The 18,191-nt window shown below is 35.9% G+C and overlaps 1 protein-coding gene across 7 annotated transcripts in view; it reads left to right on the top strand.

Moving 5' to 3' along the window:
- Positions 1-18,191, top strand: part of MAP4K5 (mitogen-activated protein kinase kinase kinase kinase 5) — a 108,115-nt gene that overhangs the window by 23,408 nt on the left and 66,516 nt on the right. For 3 of the 7 annotated variants that reach the window (XM_065548786.2, XM_065548787.2, XM_005561222.5), the window contains exons 3-4: positions 3,441-3,498; positions 17,802-17,892. In XM_065548786.2, the coding sequence (XP_065404858.1) occupies positions 3,441-3,498; positions 17,802-17,892 (149 nt within the window). Of the gene's footprint in view, positions 1-3,440; positions 3,499-3,612; positions 3,684-15,452; positions 15,598-17,801; positions 17,893-18,191 lie in introns of all 7 variants that reach the window. The other 4 variants (XM_073997356.1, XM_073997355.1, XM_073997354.1 and 1 more) reach the window with 3 other exon arrangements.

The following is an 18,191-nucleotide window of genomic DNA, read 5'->3' as shown; positions in this document are numbered from 1 at the left end:
ACTCCCACACAATAATAATGGGAGACTTTAACAGCCCACCATCAACATTAGACAGATCGAGACAGAAAGTTAACAAGGATATCCAGGAACTGAACTCAGCTCTGCATCCAAGCGGACCTAATAGACATCTACAGAACTCTCCACCCCAAATCAACAGAGTATACATTCTTCTCAGCACCACATGGCACTTACTCCAAAATTGACCACATAGTTGCAAGTAAAGCACTCCTCAGCAAATGTAAAAGAACAGAAATTATAACAAACTGTCTCTCAGACCACAGTGCAATCTAACTAGAACTCAGGATTAAGAAACACTCAAAACCGCTCAACTACATGGAAACTGAACAACCTCCTCCGGAATGACTACTGGGTACATGACGAACAGAAGACAGAAATAAAGATATTCTTGGAAACCAATGAGAACAAAGACACAACATACCAGAATCTCTGGGACACATTTAAAGCATTGTGTAGAGGGAAATTTACAGCACTAAATGCCCACAAGAGAAGGCAGGAAAGGTCTGAAATTGGCACCCTAACATCACAATTAAAAGAACTAGAGAAGCAAGAGCAAACACATTCAAAAGCTAGCAGAAGGCAAGAAATAACTAAGATCAGAGCAGAACTAAAGCAGGTAGAGACACAAAAAACCCTTCAAAAAATCAGTGAATCTAGGAGCTGGTTTTTTGAAAATATCAACAAAATTGGATTCCAACTCTTGACTCACCCCTGCCAGCAGGATGGCCTTGAGCAAGTCAACTTTACTAAACTAAGTCTTTTTGTATTTAAATAAATAGAATTAAGTAAAGTATATGAAAGTTCCTGCAAACTGTAAAGCATTACAAACATAATTGTCATCATTATTATGGAATTTGTCTTCTAACATACATTTTATGATTTACTGAACAAGATTCCCAGGAAGTCAATTATCATTGCTTGTTCTGGCCATATTTTTTTTATACCTGAGTCTCACTGGCATGTGAATTGGCCGAGAGGTGGACAGGCTAAATCTATGTGCACATATCCTTTTATGACCCAAGGGAGATTTTAGCAACTAGAAGAAGACCTGAGGCTAACAGACAATTCTTATGTCCAATGGCAGAAAGGGGAGAGGGTAGGAAGGGTGTGAGGCTTCTGGCTGACGATTGCTCCCCTTTTTGTAAATGTGTTCATGGTTAGGAGAGAAGTAACTATAACTATGAAAGAGAAGAGTTAAAATGCCTGCTCTTCTTTCATGAAACCCCTTCTTACCCTGTTCACTAGATTTAATGAGGAAAATGTGAACTTATCACAAAGTAGTTGCAACTTCTGCTGTTGAAAATTCTTTTCTTGCCAGGCCTGGTGGTTCACTGTAATCCCAGCACTGCAGGAGGCTAAGGTGGGCGAATTACTTGAACCCAGGAGTTTGAGACCGGCTTGGGCAACATGGCAAAACCCATCTCTACAAAAAATACAACAATTAGCTGAGTGTAGTGGCAGGTGTCTGTAGTCTCAGCCACTTGGGAGGCTGAGGTGGGAGGATCACTTGAGCCCAGGAGGCAGAGGTTGCAGTGAGCCGAGATCCTGCTGCTGCACTCCATCCTTGGTGATAGAAGTGAGGCCCTGTCTCAAAACAACAAAAAACAAATAAACAAAAAATAGATTCTTTTATTTTTCTTTCTGTTTGTGTCCTTTCCTCTGTATATCTCTCCCCCATTCTATTCTTTATCTCACCCTCTGTGTGTCATTTTTAAAAGGATCTCTTTGAAGGCATTCTTCCCTACTTTATCATTCTTCTATTCCTTTCCCTTTTTCTCTTCTTTCCTCTGGTAATTTGACTTATTTAATTTGGCAAATTAGTATAACTATACTTTTCTATTTTATCTTTTTCTTGTTTTTTCTGCCATTTGAAAGTTGATATTCAAATCTAATATAATAAATGAAAAAGGTCATAAATTAGTAAATTCCATTTCCACATATGATATACCACTGAGTACGATGAAAATGAGCACTCATATTAACAAAGAGAATATAGTGATAAAATGCTTTTAGACTATTTGATGGTATGTGTTCATATTCACAACCTTTGACCTAGTAATATCGTATCTTAGAATCCATTTAAAACAAATATGTCTTAAATAATGAAAAGACTATATATAACATCCATCATGTCCAGCAATAAAGGACGATTATTATATGGACTATGTTATAATCATTTAATTTTTACCTACAGTAAGTCTTGGCAGACGTGGATTTGACATCTGAAGTCGATGACAATATAAATTTACACAGTGTTTAGAGCAATATGGCAACATACCCATTATAAGTCCACATACCTTTAGATCTCACAATTGTATGTCTAGGTTGCCTATAAGCTGATCTATGGTAAAATATTTGTAGTGATATTCATTGTAGTGCTAATTATAGTAAGTTTGTTGACTTTTTGTTAAATAGTAAATAGTTTCTCTTCTAGGCATTTAACTGAAGGAAATAAGGCTGTGTGGATAGATAACAAAGCTAAGATATATTTATCCCTATTTTTATAACTTGCAAATTATATTAAAATTGTAAATGTCCAACAATAGAGGGTTGGTTAAATTATATATCCTATCAGTGAAAAATCAGGCAGCATTCGCAATCATGTCATCGAAGACTGATGGGGTCATCTTCCATAATGCACATGCGTATACATATGTGTACCAGGAAAGAGATGCATATACACTGAAATGTTCACTGTTTTTCTCTAGGTAGTTAGATACAGATGATTTAAAAAAAAGTTTAATGACCTATGATTATGTTTTCTGATATAAATAAAAGCCATGAGATTTTTAAAATTAAAAATATTAACCCAAGGCTGAAGAAAAGCCTTGGAGGAAGTAGACCAAATTTTAAACAGTAGCTGTTTTTGAGTGGTGGGACTAATGGTAATTTTTATTTATTTATTTATTTATTTATTTATTTTTATTTTTTTTTTTGAGATGGAGTCTCGCTCTGTCACCCGGGCTGGAGTGCAGTGGCCAGATCTCAGCTCACTACAAGCTCCGCCTCCCGGGTTTACGCCATTCTCCTGCTTCAGCCTCCCGAGTAGCTGGGACTACAGGCGCCCGCCAACTCACCCGGCTAGTTTTTTGTATTTTTTAGTAGAGACGGGGTTTCACTGTGTTAGCCAGGATGGTCTCGATCTCCTGACCTCGTGATCCACCCGTCTCGGCCTCCCAAAGTGCTGGGATTACAGGCTTGAGCCACCGCGCCCGGCCTAATGGTAATTTTTAAAACACTTTTGTGTCATATCTATATTTTTCTTTAATGGGAAAATGAGTACGCTCATTTTATTGGAAATATTTTGTTTTTTAGTTTTGATAAAAGTATGGTTGATAAGCAATTAACATAGTACCAAGTAATTTTAATGTAATTAACAAGCTTTTTAATTAACAAGATTTTTGTTTTCATGTTATTTTTAGGCCAGAAATGTACACACAGGAGAGTTGGCTGCAGTAAAAATCATTAAATTGGAGCCTGGTATGTATTAAAACCCTCAAGACAATTTTTGAACAATTTTCTTGTGCAGTTCATAAATATAGGTCTTAAAACTATTTTCCGTATTTCTTTCCTTGTTTCCCTTCTTCCCAAAAGAAGTCTTTGTATGTTCTATCATGTCAGTAGAATATCTTCAATTAAATTCCCGTGGAGGTGGTTAGTTAAAGGTGAGTTTGACATGACAGTTTTGTTGCCAAATAAAATTTGACATGTCCACATTCAAAATTGGAAGACACATTGACATTGTTAATTTGCTTTTAAGATGATAGTGAAATATTTGAACTTCAGGTTTAGCTTTTATGAGAATTTGGTTAGGAAAGTATTCAGTGATTTTTTTGGGGGTGAATATTTGGTATAATGACATTTGTTTGTCAGCTATTCCCTTTGATTGATTTAGGTTTGTTAATTCTGGTTTTAGCTTAGTGCTTATTTTATTAACACTTCTGTGTGTCAGAAGACTGCTTGTTTCAAAACACACTGAATAATTGGCTTTGAAAATAAAACTGTAATCTTGAAACGGTTTTATGATTTTGGTATCCTAAAAGTTTCTAATGAGTGCAGTAGTACTTTTTGACCAGGTAAGTGAATCTTTGGTGATATGTTCGTTTGCTGGTTCATAAACTTAGGCATGTAGGGTAAGTTTACGACCATAATTATGCCAGTTTCTTAGTTTGAGCAGTTAAAATGACTTTGCTTTTGAAACACAGTATTTGAATCATTATACATGTGACTCATTAAAGAGATAATAGTACTGAGGCAGCATATGCTGGAACACTAAAAATAAGCTTTCAGATATGTCCCAATATCTTTTTTTTCCTGGCAAATAGAAATTGTTATAATAATACTCTTTTAGGATCCTTTTATTAAATGCCACCTAGTAAGTTTAAAATGATCTCCAAAATGTCACTAACACAAATAGGGAATATAACAGAACTATACAAGCATTTGCCACTCCTGGAAAAGTCACTACAGCAAATATTCAAATTATGTTCAAGGATGGTTATTCAAGTTATGTCCAAGTACTGGCCTGTGCTCTCGGAGAAAACGAAGATATTTATCCCTTTTCCGTCTTAAGCGAGTGCAGTGGGCTTGTTACAGCACAGTTTCACTTATTTGACTTGAGGGAATGGCTTATTTTTTATTAGGTTGATGCATAAGTAATTGCAGTTTTTGCCAACCTAATATAGTTCATTATAATGAATTAATGAGTATATTTTTTTACATCCTGCAATTCTGAATTCTCAATAAACCATATATTAGAACTAACATAAGGCAATTCAGTAAAAAAAGAAAAATATGTGTATGATTACTTAAAATGTGAGGATTAAATGCAAGGATCGTAAGTTAAGACTCCTTTGAAAGGCTGGAATTTCTCACTGCCTTGTTTTGTAAAAGCTACTGATTATTTTATGTTAGACGTAACCCATGTATTAAGATTGAGTAATATTTCAACTTGTCCCCCAAAAAAGAATAACATGGAAGTTCAGTAAATATTGATGAAGTGATCTTAGTATTTGGCTATTTAAAAATTTTGTTGGTTGCCTATTCTTATGCCTTGCCCCAGTCCTATCAGGTTATTTGTATTTTATTTTTGAATTTTAGATGCTGTTTGCACTTTGAGGATAGTGACTCTTTATCATGTATTTTACACTTCCCACAATTTGTCTTCTGTCTTTCACTCTGCTTATACTTTTTTTTCCCATGTGGAAGTCTTCTTTTTTCTCTCAGACAAATTTGTCAGTCCTCCTTTCTCTATTCCCCATTTCCCTGTACGTAGGCCTTTTCTCCTAGATAACTGTAACAATTTTAAACTGTAATTTCTTCCAGTTTTTCCTTTTTTTCTTCCAAAATTTAAATATTTGCTCAACCAGGAACGAGTTTGTTCTAAGGGATGAAGGAGAACTCTCTCTATATATTTTTTCAAATGGCTAAGTTTCCCAATGCCATTACTATAGATTCAGTCTCTTATCCACAGATTTGAAGTGCCTTGGTTGTCATAAACTAAATTTCCATGTAAGCATAGATTTTGTGTTCTGTTCCAGTGATTTTCTTTTTTCTCTTCCTACTTTAATACTATCCTGGTCTTGATTACTATAACTTTTGTTGCATATTATAGTCTTCATTCCTTTTATTTTTCAGATATTTCCTTTCTGTTTGTAAAATTTTTTTCTTCAGGAGAACTTCAAAATCATTTTTATCGAGGAGAAAAAAGGCATATAGATTGATGTAGGATATTTGGCATTTTGACAATAGTAAAGGTTTTTTCTTATTCAGGTCTTTAGGAAAGTTTTTGCCACATCTTCATATTTATGGTATTTATCGCTATTGGGAGATGCTTCCTTTTTCCCTCTTACACTGTCTAACTGGTTATTATAGATATTTACTTCAGACATTGATTTTATTGGTTATATTTTGTCTCTGGCAGTCTTACAGAATTCATATTTTTCTGGCAGTTTTCAAATGTTTTTCATTCTTTTTGCAACTGTACAGATATATCATATAGAATGTTATTTTGGCCTGGACTTTCACATTGTAGGATAGTGCTTCCAATGTTGTTTACTCATTAAACGTTAACCCATTTATGCTGGAGTTTGCAGTTTTTTGAATTGCAGACGTGTGAAAAATCAGACCTTGGCGATGAACTTGAGCCATAGGATGTAAATAACTCTCACATGCTTAGCGTTCCAATAATGGAACACTGGGCATAAATGGGTTCTGACAGAAGTGTTGATCATCTTCCACTAGAGTGATTTTGTCCATTTCTCCTTCCATTTGTGGCACATCTGCTTAATGTATTATATGTGTATCAGTTGACCCATAAAATTCATGTTTACCTTATATTTTCATTTCTTAATAAATATTTATTGAATACCTAATATATGCCAAGCTCTGTTCTAGAGGGTAGGAATGTAGAAGAGAACAAAAAGGCAAAGACCTTGTTCTCATGGAACTTGAATTTCAGTTGGGGAGATAGAATAATGGAATAAATGTATAATGCATTAGTCACTCATATTGGTCAATGGCTTCAGTCTTTCCCTTACTATTGTGACTTGTATGTTTCATATTTAATCATTCACTCCCTTAATGATCTTCGATACCCTTTTTACCTTGAATATAACTTTATCCAACATTGATATTGCCAACCCTCCTTTCTTTTTGTTTATATTTATGTGGCATACAACAAATGGATAGACCTGGTGTACCTGGGCCTATCATTATACTTTAATCCTTGCTGGGTCATTGATGTTTCTCTTGTAAAAAATTATATTTGACTTTTGTTTTACAACCCAATCTGAATCTTTCTTTTTTTTTAATATGTGAATCTGTCCACTATTATATTGTTTAGAGAGATGTTTAATTTTACTTCTGTTGTTTTTGTTTTTAATATTTTCTTAAATTTTTAAAAAAAATTATGGCTAGGGGTTTCTTTTATTTTTACCGCTGATAATTTGTAAGATACAATTCTGTAGTTTTGTCAGAGAATGACTTGTAAGACCTTGAATAATATACTTACATTTGTGGCTGTTTTAGTTTATCAGTTTAAGAAATAAAACAGTCATCTATTGAATTCTTGGGTTTACAGATTTTGAAATTTGCATATTTATACTCTTCCTGCCTCATCATCCCCCCAATTTTCAACTGTTTGTTGGTTTATTTGGGGATTTTAGCCCAGAAACTTTCTGATTGTACTAGGGTATGAGTATGTATTAGTATGTGTACCTTCTTTTAAGAAATGTAATATTTATAATTTATAAATGCCACGACCAATTATTTAGATTTAGGTTTTTATTTAATAGATTTACTACCCACTGTTGGTCTTTTTATGCCATTTCCTTTGCATTCTCACCTACTTAGTATCAGCTATCAATAGGCTAAATCATATTGTCAAAAAGATTTTCCAGTATTAGGAATATTGTAATTTAAATCCATAAATTGATTATTCTTCTCAAACCTGCTTTTCTTCCCCATTTTCCTAAGCAGTTAACCCATCCAAAAATGTAGGCATTAACCTCAATTTCTGTCTTTTATTTGTGCTCAAGAATCAGTCTGTCAGCAAGTTCCCTCAGCTCTACCTCCAAAACACATCCTGAATCCATCTACTTGTCTTTATTACCCATCTCCACCCTTCTAGTGCCTGTTTCCTCACCTACACTTCCCATTCCCCACCATCTATTTTCAAGAAAGCCTCTGGAGTGAACTTTTTAAAACATAAATCATATATCATCACACTTTTCTGCTTAACACTTCTCTGAAGCCTTCATATCAACTTAGAAAAATACTCAGATTTTTAGCCTTTTTTATAAAACCCTACATGATCTGCTCTCCCCACTTCTCTGAGCTCATCGTGCATGTTTCTCCCTACTCTACTATGCCTCTGTTTTCTTTTTATTTAAACAGTCCAAGATTAAAACAATTCTTCTCTTTTGCCTGAGGTAACTTTTTCAAGACCTTTGCTCTGAAGGCTCCTGGTCATTCAGACCTCAGCTTAAATAAATATCATATCCCCAGAGAGGCCAGTCCTCTTGTGTCCTATGCAGCGAACTTGTTATTTTAGTTCGTCGCATGGGGCACATGAGTGCCTGATACTTTTCTTGTTTGTTTGTATGTATATATTGTGTTTGTCTCTCTCCTCTCTCCTAGAATGTAAGAGCCATGAGAATAGTGATTATCCTCACTGCTATATTTCACCACTTGGGACAGTGTAAGCACATAACGGACACTGCAATAAATATTCTTCCTACAAAAGAATATTGCAGAAGTCTTTCTGTTGCCTTTGAATGAGAATGACAATTTGACTAGGTATAAAATGATTGCATCACATGTTCTTCTCCCTCTACCCTCAAAAAAACTCTATAGACATTTTTTTCCCTTGAATATTGTTGGAAAGAACTGTAAGGCCTACCTGATATTTTTCCCCTAGTAGGTAACTTGCTGTTACTACTTGATTGTAGCAAAAGCTGGCATTTCTTTCTTTGTCTTCAAAATTAGTAATCTCAACAGAATATAACTTGGTCTCAAAATTTTCTACAGATTTTTCTCCCTGAGACACAATGAGCTGCTTTTTTTCATCTGCAGTTTTGATTTTTTCTCTATTTCAACAAACTTTAAGATTCTTGAATTTTTTTATTTAATTACTTTGGAAAGTAATGAATTTTTAAAGTCTGCCATATCAGTTACTTTTTTTTTTTTTTTTTTTGGAAACAGAGTCTCTCTCTGTTGCCCCGGGCAGGACTACAGTGGCATGATCTGAGCTCACTGCAACCTCTGCCAACTGGGTTCAGGTGATTCTCGTGCCTCAGCCTCCTGAGTAGCTGGAATTACAGGCGCATGCCACCACACCCAGCTGATTTTTATATTTTTAGTAGAGACAGAGTTTCGCCATGTTGTCCAGGCTGGTCTCGGACTCCTGGCCTCAAGTGATCTGCCCGTCTAGGCCTCCCAAAGTGCTGGGATTACAGGCATGAACCACCACGCCTGGCCCCCAATACTGCTTCTATTCCTTGTTGGTTCCAGTGCTTTTATTAGTTCTATGCAAGTATTATGTCTACACAGCTTTTCCCCCCTTAACTCTACCAGCATTCTGTTTCATTTTGTTGCCTTAATTTACCTGTAATCTTTTTTCCCCTTTCATATCCCTGAGAGTTTGAAGGACTTACTGTCTTAAATTTTCTTTCAAAACAAATTCTTCATATCTTCGGCATCCTGTATTTGTCTTTTTTTTGCCGTGGAATTTTTGTGGAAAATCAGTGGACTTTTAGCATTGTTGGTAAAGCCAAAGTAGATGGTATTTTTCACATTTTTGGAACAGACTTAAGGGAATCTTTAGGTTAAAAATATGATGGTATGCTAATGAATTTTCCCAACATTCAGTTCAGATACTTCAAATAATTTTGGAGACTGCTGTATTTCAAAAATGAATTCTCAACTGTATTCAGCAGCTTTCAAAAACTTGCACTAAAGCCAGCATAATACAAAAGTGCTTTCTTGTATTGATTTAACAGATGAACTGGTTTAAAATTGTATTTAGACATGAAAAGATAATTATTTGCCAGTATGACTTAGAAAAAACATGTCTAGTAAAACATAAACAAAAATTTTTTTAAGTAAATGAAATTCCAGCTGTAAACTTAACGTGCTTTTCCCTGTGGTGAAAAATAGGATATTAAAGTTTATGGTAATTTTAGAGTCCTAGATTGTATTTACTGACTTGCCCCTGGCAATTTAATTTCATAATGCTGTATTCAAAATTTTACTGAAACGGATTGCTTTTGAAGGTCTTCCTAACAGTCAAAAAATGCTACAGTAAGCCTTAGAGTTGAAAATAGGTTAGCAGAGAAAATTGCTTTTATTAATTAGCCACAAAAATATTTGTAAAAGAAAATGAAGTCAGCATTCCTTCCTATGTCTGTATGTTCTTGTTGCTCTTTGTAGATACAGGCAAAATGATTATTTTCAGGAATGATTTAACCATTTCTTTTACATTTTTTTTTATAGTAGATAACTTACTAAATAAAGTCACCACCTTACAAATGGTAACATTAAATAGAGTTTGACTTACCAGTGATTAGCATTGAAAATAATACCACCAGTGATACCATTGTGAGTTTTAGTTGCGTTTTTCATCTCTTTGCTTAGACATCCGGAGTGCCCTATAAGACCAGGCAGATAATACGATGGTTCATGCCACTATGTTTTCCTGTCTTTTGTCTGAATTTCAGCCTACCATCTAACTCATTTTACAGATGCTCAGTTTGCTCAACAAGTCTGTAGCTAGTGGTGGCCAACAGCCAGAACAGGAACAAAGTTTGTGGGAAAACTTTTACCATCAGAATCCTACTTTCCCTTCCCTCTCTCCTTCTTCCATTACCCCTCTTGTATGGTGAAACTACAAAATAATATTTTAAGCTTATGAAAATTACAGTTTGTTAAATATTGTCAGCCTTGCTTACAGGGATAGAATTTAATGCATCACTACCCAGGATGATTAATGCAATACCCTTTTGGTTTGTTCCCTTGCTTGTCTTTTAAAATGGCAAATTAGAAATATTTATAAAATAGTTTAGTATTTTTTAATAAGTTAAATGTATTTCTGTAGACAGTTTTCGAAATAAATAGGAATCTTTAAATATCTTTCAATAGATGTTTAAAGCTTTCCTTGGACTTTCAGGGGATACTTTATCCTGTTTCCTGAAAGTACAAGCAGAGAAAGTAGTGTAAATCTTAAAAAGTCAAGAAGTATACGGAGGTTTAAACCAGCCATTTGTTTGCCTTGTGAAAGTTCTTGAAAGAAATCCCAAGGTAGGTTGTTTGGCCAAATAGGGCAAGTGTCATCTATTCTGGTTAGGTGGTGTGTTCTTTTCAGAATTTCTGTTCAAAAATCTAACAACCTTGATTTTTAAAAATATTCTGTAAAGTAAAATATTTGTACCCTATCTTCACTGTTTGGACAGTTCAAGTCTGAATTAATGGGAAATGTTAATTTGAAGGCACAAATACATGCCCCAAATGTCATTTTATTTGTTTTAAATAATAGATACAGAAAATGAATAAAGGTTAGTGTTGTTTACTAGTGTCTTCTGTTTAACATTCTACATTCATTACACTCAATGGAAAAAAAAAAAGTATTATTATGAACCAAAACAACCATATTCACAAGATTGCCACCATTGTGTCACTATATTTTTCATGGTTGTTTAAAAATTAGCTGATTGAATATTTAGCATTGGATTAATTGATTTTCTGAAAAAGTACTACTAATTTATTCACTGTACAATGAACTACCACTAAAATTAGTTTTCGTTTTGATACTTTTACATTATTTCATAAACTTCAGAAATGTATCTAGTACTTACTAGTACAGAAAACTTCCATTGCACATATTAAGAGATCTAATTTTTACATTGTAATTTTGCTGTAAATGATATACAAATTTTTAGGTTACTGCATATTTATTTTAAATACTTGTTTTAAAAGTTATTTATTTATTTATTTATTTATTTTTGGTCTGGGAGTGGTGGTTCACATCTGTTGTTGTCTCAGCACTTTGGGAGGCTAAGGTGGGAGGATCTTTTGAGCCCAGGAATTTAAGACCAGCCTGGGCAACATGGTAAGACCCCGTCTCTACAAAAATTTTTAAAAATTAGCAGACCATGGCAGCCTCCTTCTGTAGTCCCAGCTACTCAGGACACTGAGGCAGGAGGATTACTTGAGCCCAGGATGTCGAGGCTTCAGTGAACCATGTTCACATCACTGCATTGCACCGTGGGCAATAGAATGAAATCCTGTCTCAAAAAAGAAAGAAATTAAAAAATATATATATATAGCCGGGCGCGGTGGCTCACGCCTGTAATCCCAGCACTTTGGGAGGCCGAGGCGGGCGGATCACGAGGTCAGGAGATCGAGACCATCCTGGCTAACACGGTGAAACCCCGTCTCTACTAAAAATGCAAAAAATTAGCCGGGCGAGGCGGCGGGCGCCTGTAGTCCCAGCTACTCGGGAGGCTGAGGCAGGAGAATGGCTTGAACCCGGGAGGCGGAGCTTGCAGTGAGCCGAGATCGCGCCATTGCACTCCAGCCTGGGCGACTAAGCGAGACTCTGTCTCAAAAAAAAAAAAAAAATATATATATATATATATATTCATTTAAACATCCAGCTGTGGTGAAATGATTAAATTAGGCTATGCTCACATTTTAATATTTTTTAAATTTCAGTAAAAAACACATAAACTTTACCATCTTAACCATTTTTGGTTTTTTGGTTTTTGTTTTGTATTTTTTTGAGACAAGAGTCTTGTTCTTGGCACCCAAGCTGGAATGCAGTGGTATAATCTCGGCTCGCTGCAACCTCCACCTCCCGGGATCAAGCCATTCACCTGCCTCAGCCTCCCGAGTACCTGGGATTACAGGCTCCCACCACCACACCCGACTAAGTTTTTATATTTTTAGTAGAGACAGGGTTTCACCATGTTGGCCAAGCTGGTCTTGAACTCCTGACCTCAGGTGATCCACCTGCCTCGGCCTCCAAAAGTGCTGGGATTACAGATGTGAGCCACCATGCGCAGCTGTCTTTATCATTTTTAAGTGCATCATTTAGGAGTTTTAAGTATATTTACATTGTTGTGAAACAGTTCTCTAGAATTTTTCATCTTGCAAAACTAAAACTCTATATTCACTAAACAACAACTCCTCTTTGCTGCCCCCCCACAGCCACTGGTAACCACCATTCTGTTGGTATCTATGAATTTGGCTCCTTTAGATACTTCATATAAGTGGAATCATACAGTATTTGTCCTTTTCTGAGTAGCCTATTTCACTTAGTGTAATGTTCTCAAGGTTCATCTATGTCACAGCATATGGCAGGATTTCCTTTTTAAGTCTGGATATTTTTCATATACTACAGTTTTATTCATTCTTCTGTCAATAGACATTCTGTCAAACTGGGTTGCCTCTGCCTCTTGGCTATTGGAAATAGTGCTGCTATGAACATGGGTGTACAAATCTCTCTTTGAGATCCTATTTTCAGTTCTTTTGGATATAAACCTAAAACCATGATTATTGGGGTCATGTGATAGTTCCACCTTTAACTTGTTGAGAAACTGTTACACTGTTTTCTGTAGCAGTCTCACTGGTTTGCAGTATCAACACCAATGTACAAGGGTTCTAGCTTCTCCACATCACCTCTAACCAGTTTTATTTTCTGCTTTTTTTTTTTTTAATTGTAGCCATCCTAATGGCTGTGGAGTGATATCTCATTGTGGTTTTATTTTTCTCTGATTAATGATGTTGAGCATGTTTTCATGTGCTTATTGGCTGTTTGCAGGTCATCTTTGGATAAATGTATATTCAAGTCCTTTCCCATTTTTAAAATCAGATTATTTGATTTTTTGTTGTGAGTCGTAGGAGTTCTTTATATATTCTGGGTGTTAAACCCTTCTTAGATACAGGATTTGAAAATATTTTCTCCTATTCCATAGGTTGCCATTTCAACTCTGTTGATTTTGTCCTTTGGTGAACAAAAATTTTTTAATTTCATGTGTAGTCTCATCTGTTTTTTGTTACCTGTGCTTTTGGTGTCATATAGAAGAAATAACTGCCAAATCCAATGTCATGAAGCTTTTCTTCTGTGATTTCTTCTAGGAGTTTGATAGTTCGGGGTCTTACAATTATATCTTTAAATCATTTTAAGTTTTGTGTATGGTTTAAGGCAGGGGTCCAACTTCATTCTTTTGCATGTGGATACCCAGTTTCCCCAACACCATTTGTTGAAGAGACTGCCCTCTCCCCATCAAGTAGTCCTGATACCCTTGTTGAAGATCATTTGACCATGTACTACGTGAGGGTTTGTTTCTGGGCTCTCTGTTCTATTCCATTGGTTTTAAATATGTCTGTCTTTATGCCAGTACCCTACTGTTTCTATTAGGATAGCTTTTAGTAAGTTTTGAAATCAGGAAGCATGAGTCTTCCAACTTTGTTCTTCTTTTTCAAAATTGTTTTGGCTATGGAGAGTCTTTTAAATTTCATACAAATTTTAGAATAATTATTTTCTATTTCTGCAAAAAAAAAAAAAGTTACCAGAATTTTTCACAGGGATTGTGTAGCTATTTATATCACTTTGGGTAGTATTGACGTCTTAGTAATATTAAATTGGGTTGGGTGCAGTGGCTTACGCTTGTAATCCCAGCACTTTGGGAGGCTGAGGCAGGCAGATCACGAGGTCAGGAGTTTGAGACCAGCCTGGCCAATATGGCGAAACCCGTCTCTACTAAAAATACAAAAATTAGCCCAGTGTGGTGGTGCGTGCCCGTAGTCCTACTCGGGAGGCTGAGGCAGAAGAATCACTTGAACCCCTGGAGACGGAGGTTGCAGTGAGCCAAGATCACGCCACTGCACTCCAGCCTGGGTGACAAAGTGAGACTGTATCTCAAATAATAATAATAATATAATAATAATAATAATATTGGTTTTTAAGAAAAGATATTGGTACTTTAGGACATATTAAATGTAAGGTACTAGCAAGACATTCAGATGGAAATAATAGGTATATAGTCAAAACTGAAGATAAGATAAGGGGCTCTGTGGTTCTCAACTAGTCTCATCCTTACATTGCCAGGGTGTGAAGAATAAAATTTCTCTTCTTTAAGCAAGTACCTTTTTTTTGGAGACAGGCCCTCACTCTGTTCCCCAGTCTGAAGTGCAGTGGTGTGATTATAGCTCACTGCAACCTCAAACTCTTGGGCTCAAGCAGTCCTGCCACCTCAGCCTCCTGAGTAGCTGGGACTACAGGTGCGTGCCACCATGCCTAGCTTATTACTTTGTGAAGACGAAGTCTCTCTATGTTGTCCAGGCTGGTGAGCAACAGGGCTGGAACCTACAAGCCTAAGTTCTCTGAACCTAGTGGATTTTATGCCACATCTCAGTGCAAAGTAATATTATTTTGGCATATCACCCAATTAAAAGAATAAAACCAACTATCCAAATTTCAGATTATTTTTATGAGGCTGATGTAGGCCATCAAAGAATAGCTACATCTATGATAACCATATTTAGCTTACCTACCTCTCAGGATAAGCTACAAAAATATTACCTTTATGTAAGTCTCTTCCGTGGTATAATTTCAGTTCACAGAAGATTTTACTCTCTTTGCATTAAAGTTTCAAATAATATAATAGTGAAGCAGATATATGAAGAATATATCTGAAGCTGGAGTTCAAACATCTGAGTTATTAATAACCTGTGCTTGGGAATTCTTGCTTCCAGCTACAGCTGTGAAAAGTTGTCATTCACTCTCACCAAGATCTCACCTTCCGTGGTAGAAACCTCACATACCTGCTGCTGGGAACACAGTTGCGGGTGGAACTCAGAACTCAAAACTACTACCAAGAGGTAGTAGTTTGTTACTAGTAGTATTAATTCAGCCATATTGTTGACTTTTACAGGTCAGTTTAAGAATATACACACGATTGAGAAGTTAGGCACCATATGTGAAGCTACTTGTGTGAGAAAAATCTGTTCTAAATCCCAGACTTAACTGAAGAATTTTTCAGCACAGCTCAGATATAAAGCTTCTGTGCACATTTAAAAGTGAGTAGGTGGGAATCCAAAGAATAACATATTGATATGGTTAGGCTTTGTGTCCCCACCCAAATCTCATCTTGAATTGTAATTCTCAGGTGGCGAAGGAGAGACCTGGTGGGAGGTGATTGGATCATGGGAGTGGTTTCCCCCATGCTGTTCTCATGATAGTGAGTTCTCATGAGATCTGATGGTTTTGTAAGTGTCTGACAGTTCCTGTAACACACACACTCTCTCGCCTGCCACAATGTAAGACTTGCCTGCTTCCCCTTCTGCCATGATTGTAAGGCCTCCTGAGCCATGCGGAAGTGTAAGTCAATTAAACCTCTTTTCTTTATAAATTACCCAGTCTTGGGTAGTTCTGTATAGCAGTGTGAGAAAGGACTAATACACATATATTAACAAAATTATGTGCTGCTTTACTCTTCTTTCCTTTATAATTCATATTTTTTCAGACATGAAAGATGGGCTAGAATTTAGCCCGTTTGAGGGAAATCAGCATGCATAAAGAAGTTGTTTTAATGCTATGATGGAAAAGGCTCAGATGGAGGAGTGATATAAAAGAACAAAGCGTTCTGGTTCCCGTGAGTGAACACAGAAAGCAGGGCCTTTCGTCTGCACCTGGGTAGGCAGACTTTCTACTGTTACCTCCAGGGCTTACTCACAGCTTCTGCCTAAACTGATAATGAGTAACAGGAGATCATCTTCTATTTTGGATTATCTCCTTCGATCCTCTTTTATTGTCAAACCATTAAGAAGTACATTTTCAGTTGTAACAAGTTGCCATTTGTGCACTTATGTTTAGGGTATATGTGACCATTTATGTAATACACAGTTTCCCAGTTTACAAATAAAAGCTAGATTATCTTTAAAGGTTTTCTGTCAGACATTCATTCAGTTAGAAGATTGTACCCTTGTTTGGCTTCCCTAACCCTTTAAAATTGTTAACATGAAATTCTGTAACTGAACTATCAGTTAATGTTTACATGAATTGACTGTTTAAAAAAATGCTCTAATGATTACAAATAAATGTGGCATATTAATAGTTAAACTAAATATATGTGTGAATTTTTGTTTTGTTTTGTTTTTGAGGCAGAGCCTCGCTCTGTGGCCAGACTGGAGTGCAGTGGTAGCTCTCTGCTCACTGCGACCTCTACTTCCCAGGTTCAAGCAATTCTCCTGCCTTAGCCTCCCGAGTAGCTGGGACCACAGGCACCTGCCACTACACCCAGCTAATTTTTGTATGAAGCTAAATATATGTTTAAACCACATCAGTAGTGATAGGTTCTTTAAAAGCTTTTAATGGCATGGCAAGAATATTTAAAGCTCTATTTTGGTTTTGAACTGGAAAAGTTGAAAGTATAAAGGGAGAAAATATCTCTGACTTGTGTGAAGATTTTGTTTATTTATCTAAGACCTAATTGCTGAGTTTTTCATTCTTGGCCTTGTATGTTTTTCTAAGATGACTTTGAGTTAGAGCCAGAGTCTGTCTGGACACCACTGAACTTTTTTTAGTGGGGGGAAGAGAGGCTTACTGTGTTGCCCACTGATTTTAAACTGGAAGTTGCTTTTCAAGTTTGAAGATTACAGGTGCCCACCACCACACCCATCTAATTTTTGTGTTTTTAGTAGAGACACGGTTTCACCATGTTGGCCAGGCTGGTCTCGAACTCCTGACCTCAAGTGATCCGCCCACCTTGGCCTCCCAAAGTGCTAGAATTACAGGCGTGAGCCACTGTGCCAGGCCTAATGTAGCTTTTTCTAATTAACTTATATGGGTCAGTGATAGACTAATTGTAAAATACAGACCAAAAAGGAAGAAAGCAAAGTTACTTTTGAAATACTTTTTCTATATACTAAAATAATACATAATCTCCTTTTTCACATAATATAAACCTATTTTCATGTCACAACACACTGTAATGTAATTTATGTAACCATTCTTGCATTATTAAACCATACTGTAGTAAACATCTGTCTTTGTACATGTCTCCTTAAGAAAAAAAAATTTGTAAGTGAAATTGTGGGTTCAAAGATTCTGTATATTTTAAAGACTTCTGACTTAATGGAAAGATTCTACCAGTTTGCATTTTCACTGAAGTGTTAAGAATGCCTAATTCCTCATCTCTAATATTTATTGTAAAGTTTTCCTTCCTTCTTTTCATATGTAGAGATTTTGAGTAACATGATAAACAATTTATTTTGTTTTCCAGGAGATGATTTTTCTTTGATTCAACAAGAAATATTTATGGTTAAAGAATGTAAACATTGTAACATCGTTGCCTACTTTGGGAGTTACCTTAGGTAAGAGGGAAAAAAAGCATCATCTCTCTCTGTATTGTATATACTCTTTGCTACTACACTCTCTCCCTTCCATGCAAGTGCTACTGTATATGTATGTTTTTAAACACTGCAAAGTTCTAAATTTTTTAGAGTCTTCCTATTTCTAGGGTTTTCCCCTATTTTATATTAATAATGGTACTCCCATTTTTACAGTTGTACCTTATCCGGCAATTTTAATGAAACATTATAAGTGATTACAAGTAAGTGTTTTAACTTATAAAACTGATCATATTCTAAACCACTTAAGTTGGGAACAAAGC

Source organism: Macaca fascicularis, chromosome 7 (genome assembly GCF_037993035.2).
Source record: "Macaca fascicularis isolate 582-1 chromosome 7, T2T-MFA8v1.1".
Lineage (NCBI taxonomy): Eukaryota > Metazoa > Chordata > Mammalia > Primates > Cercopithecidae > Macaca > Macaca fascicularis.
This window is presented reverse-complemented; position numbering and strand designations above follow the sequence as displayed.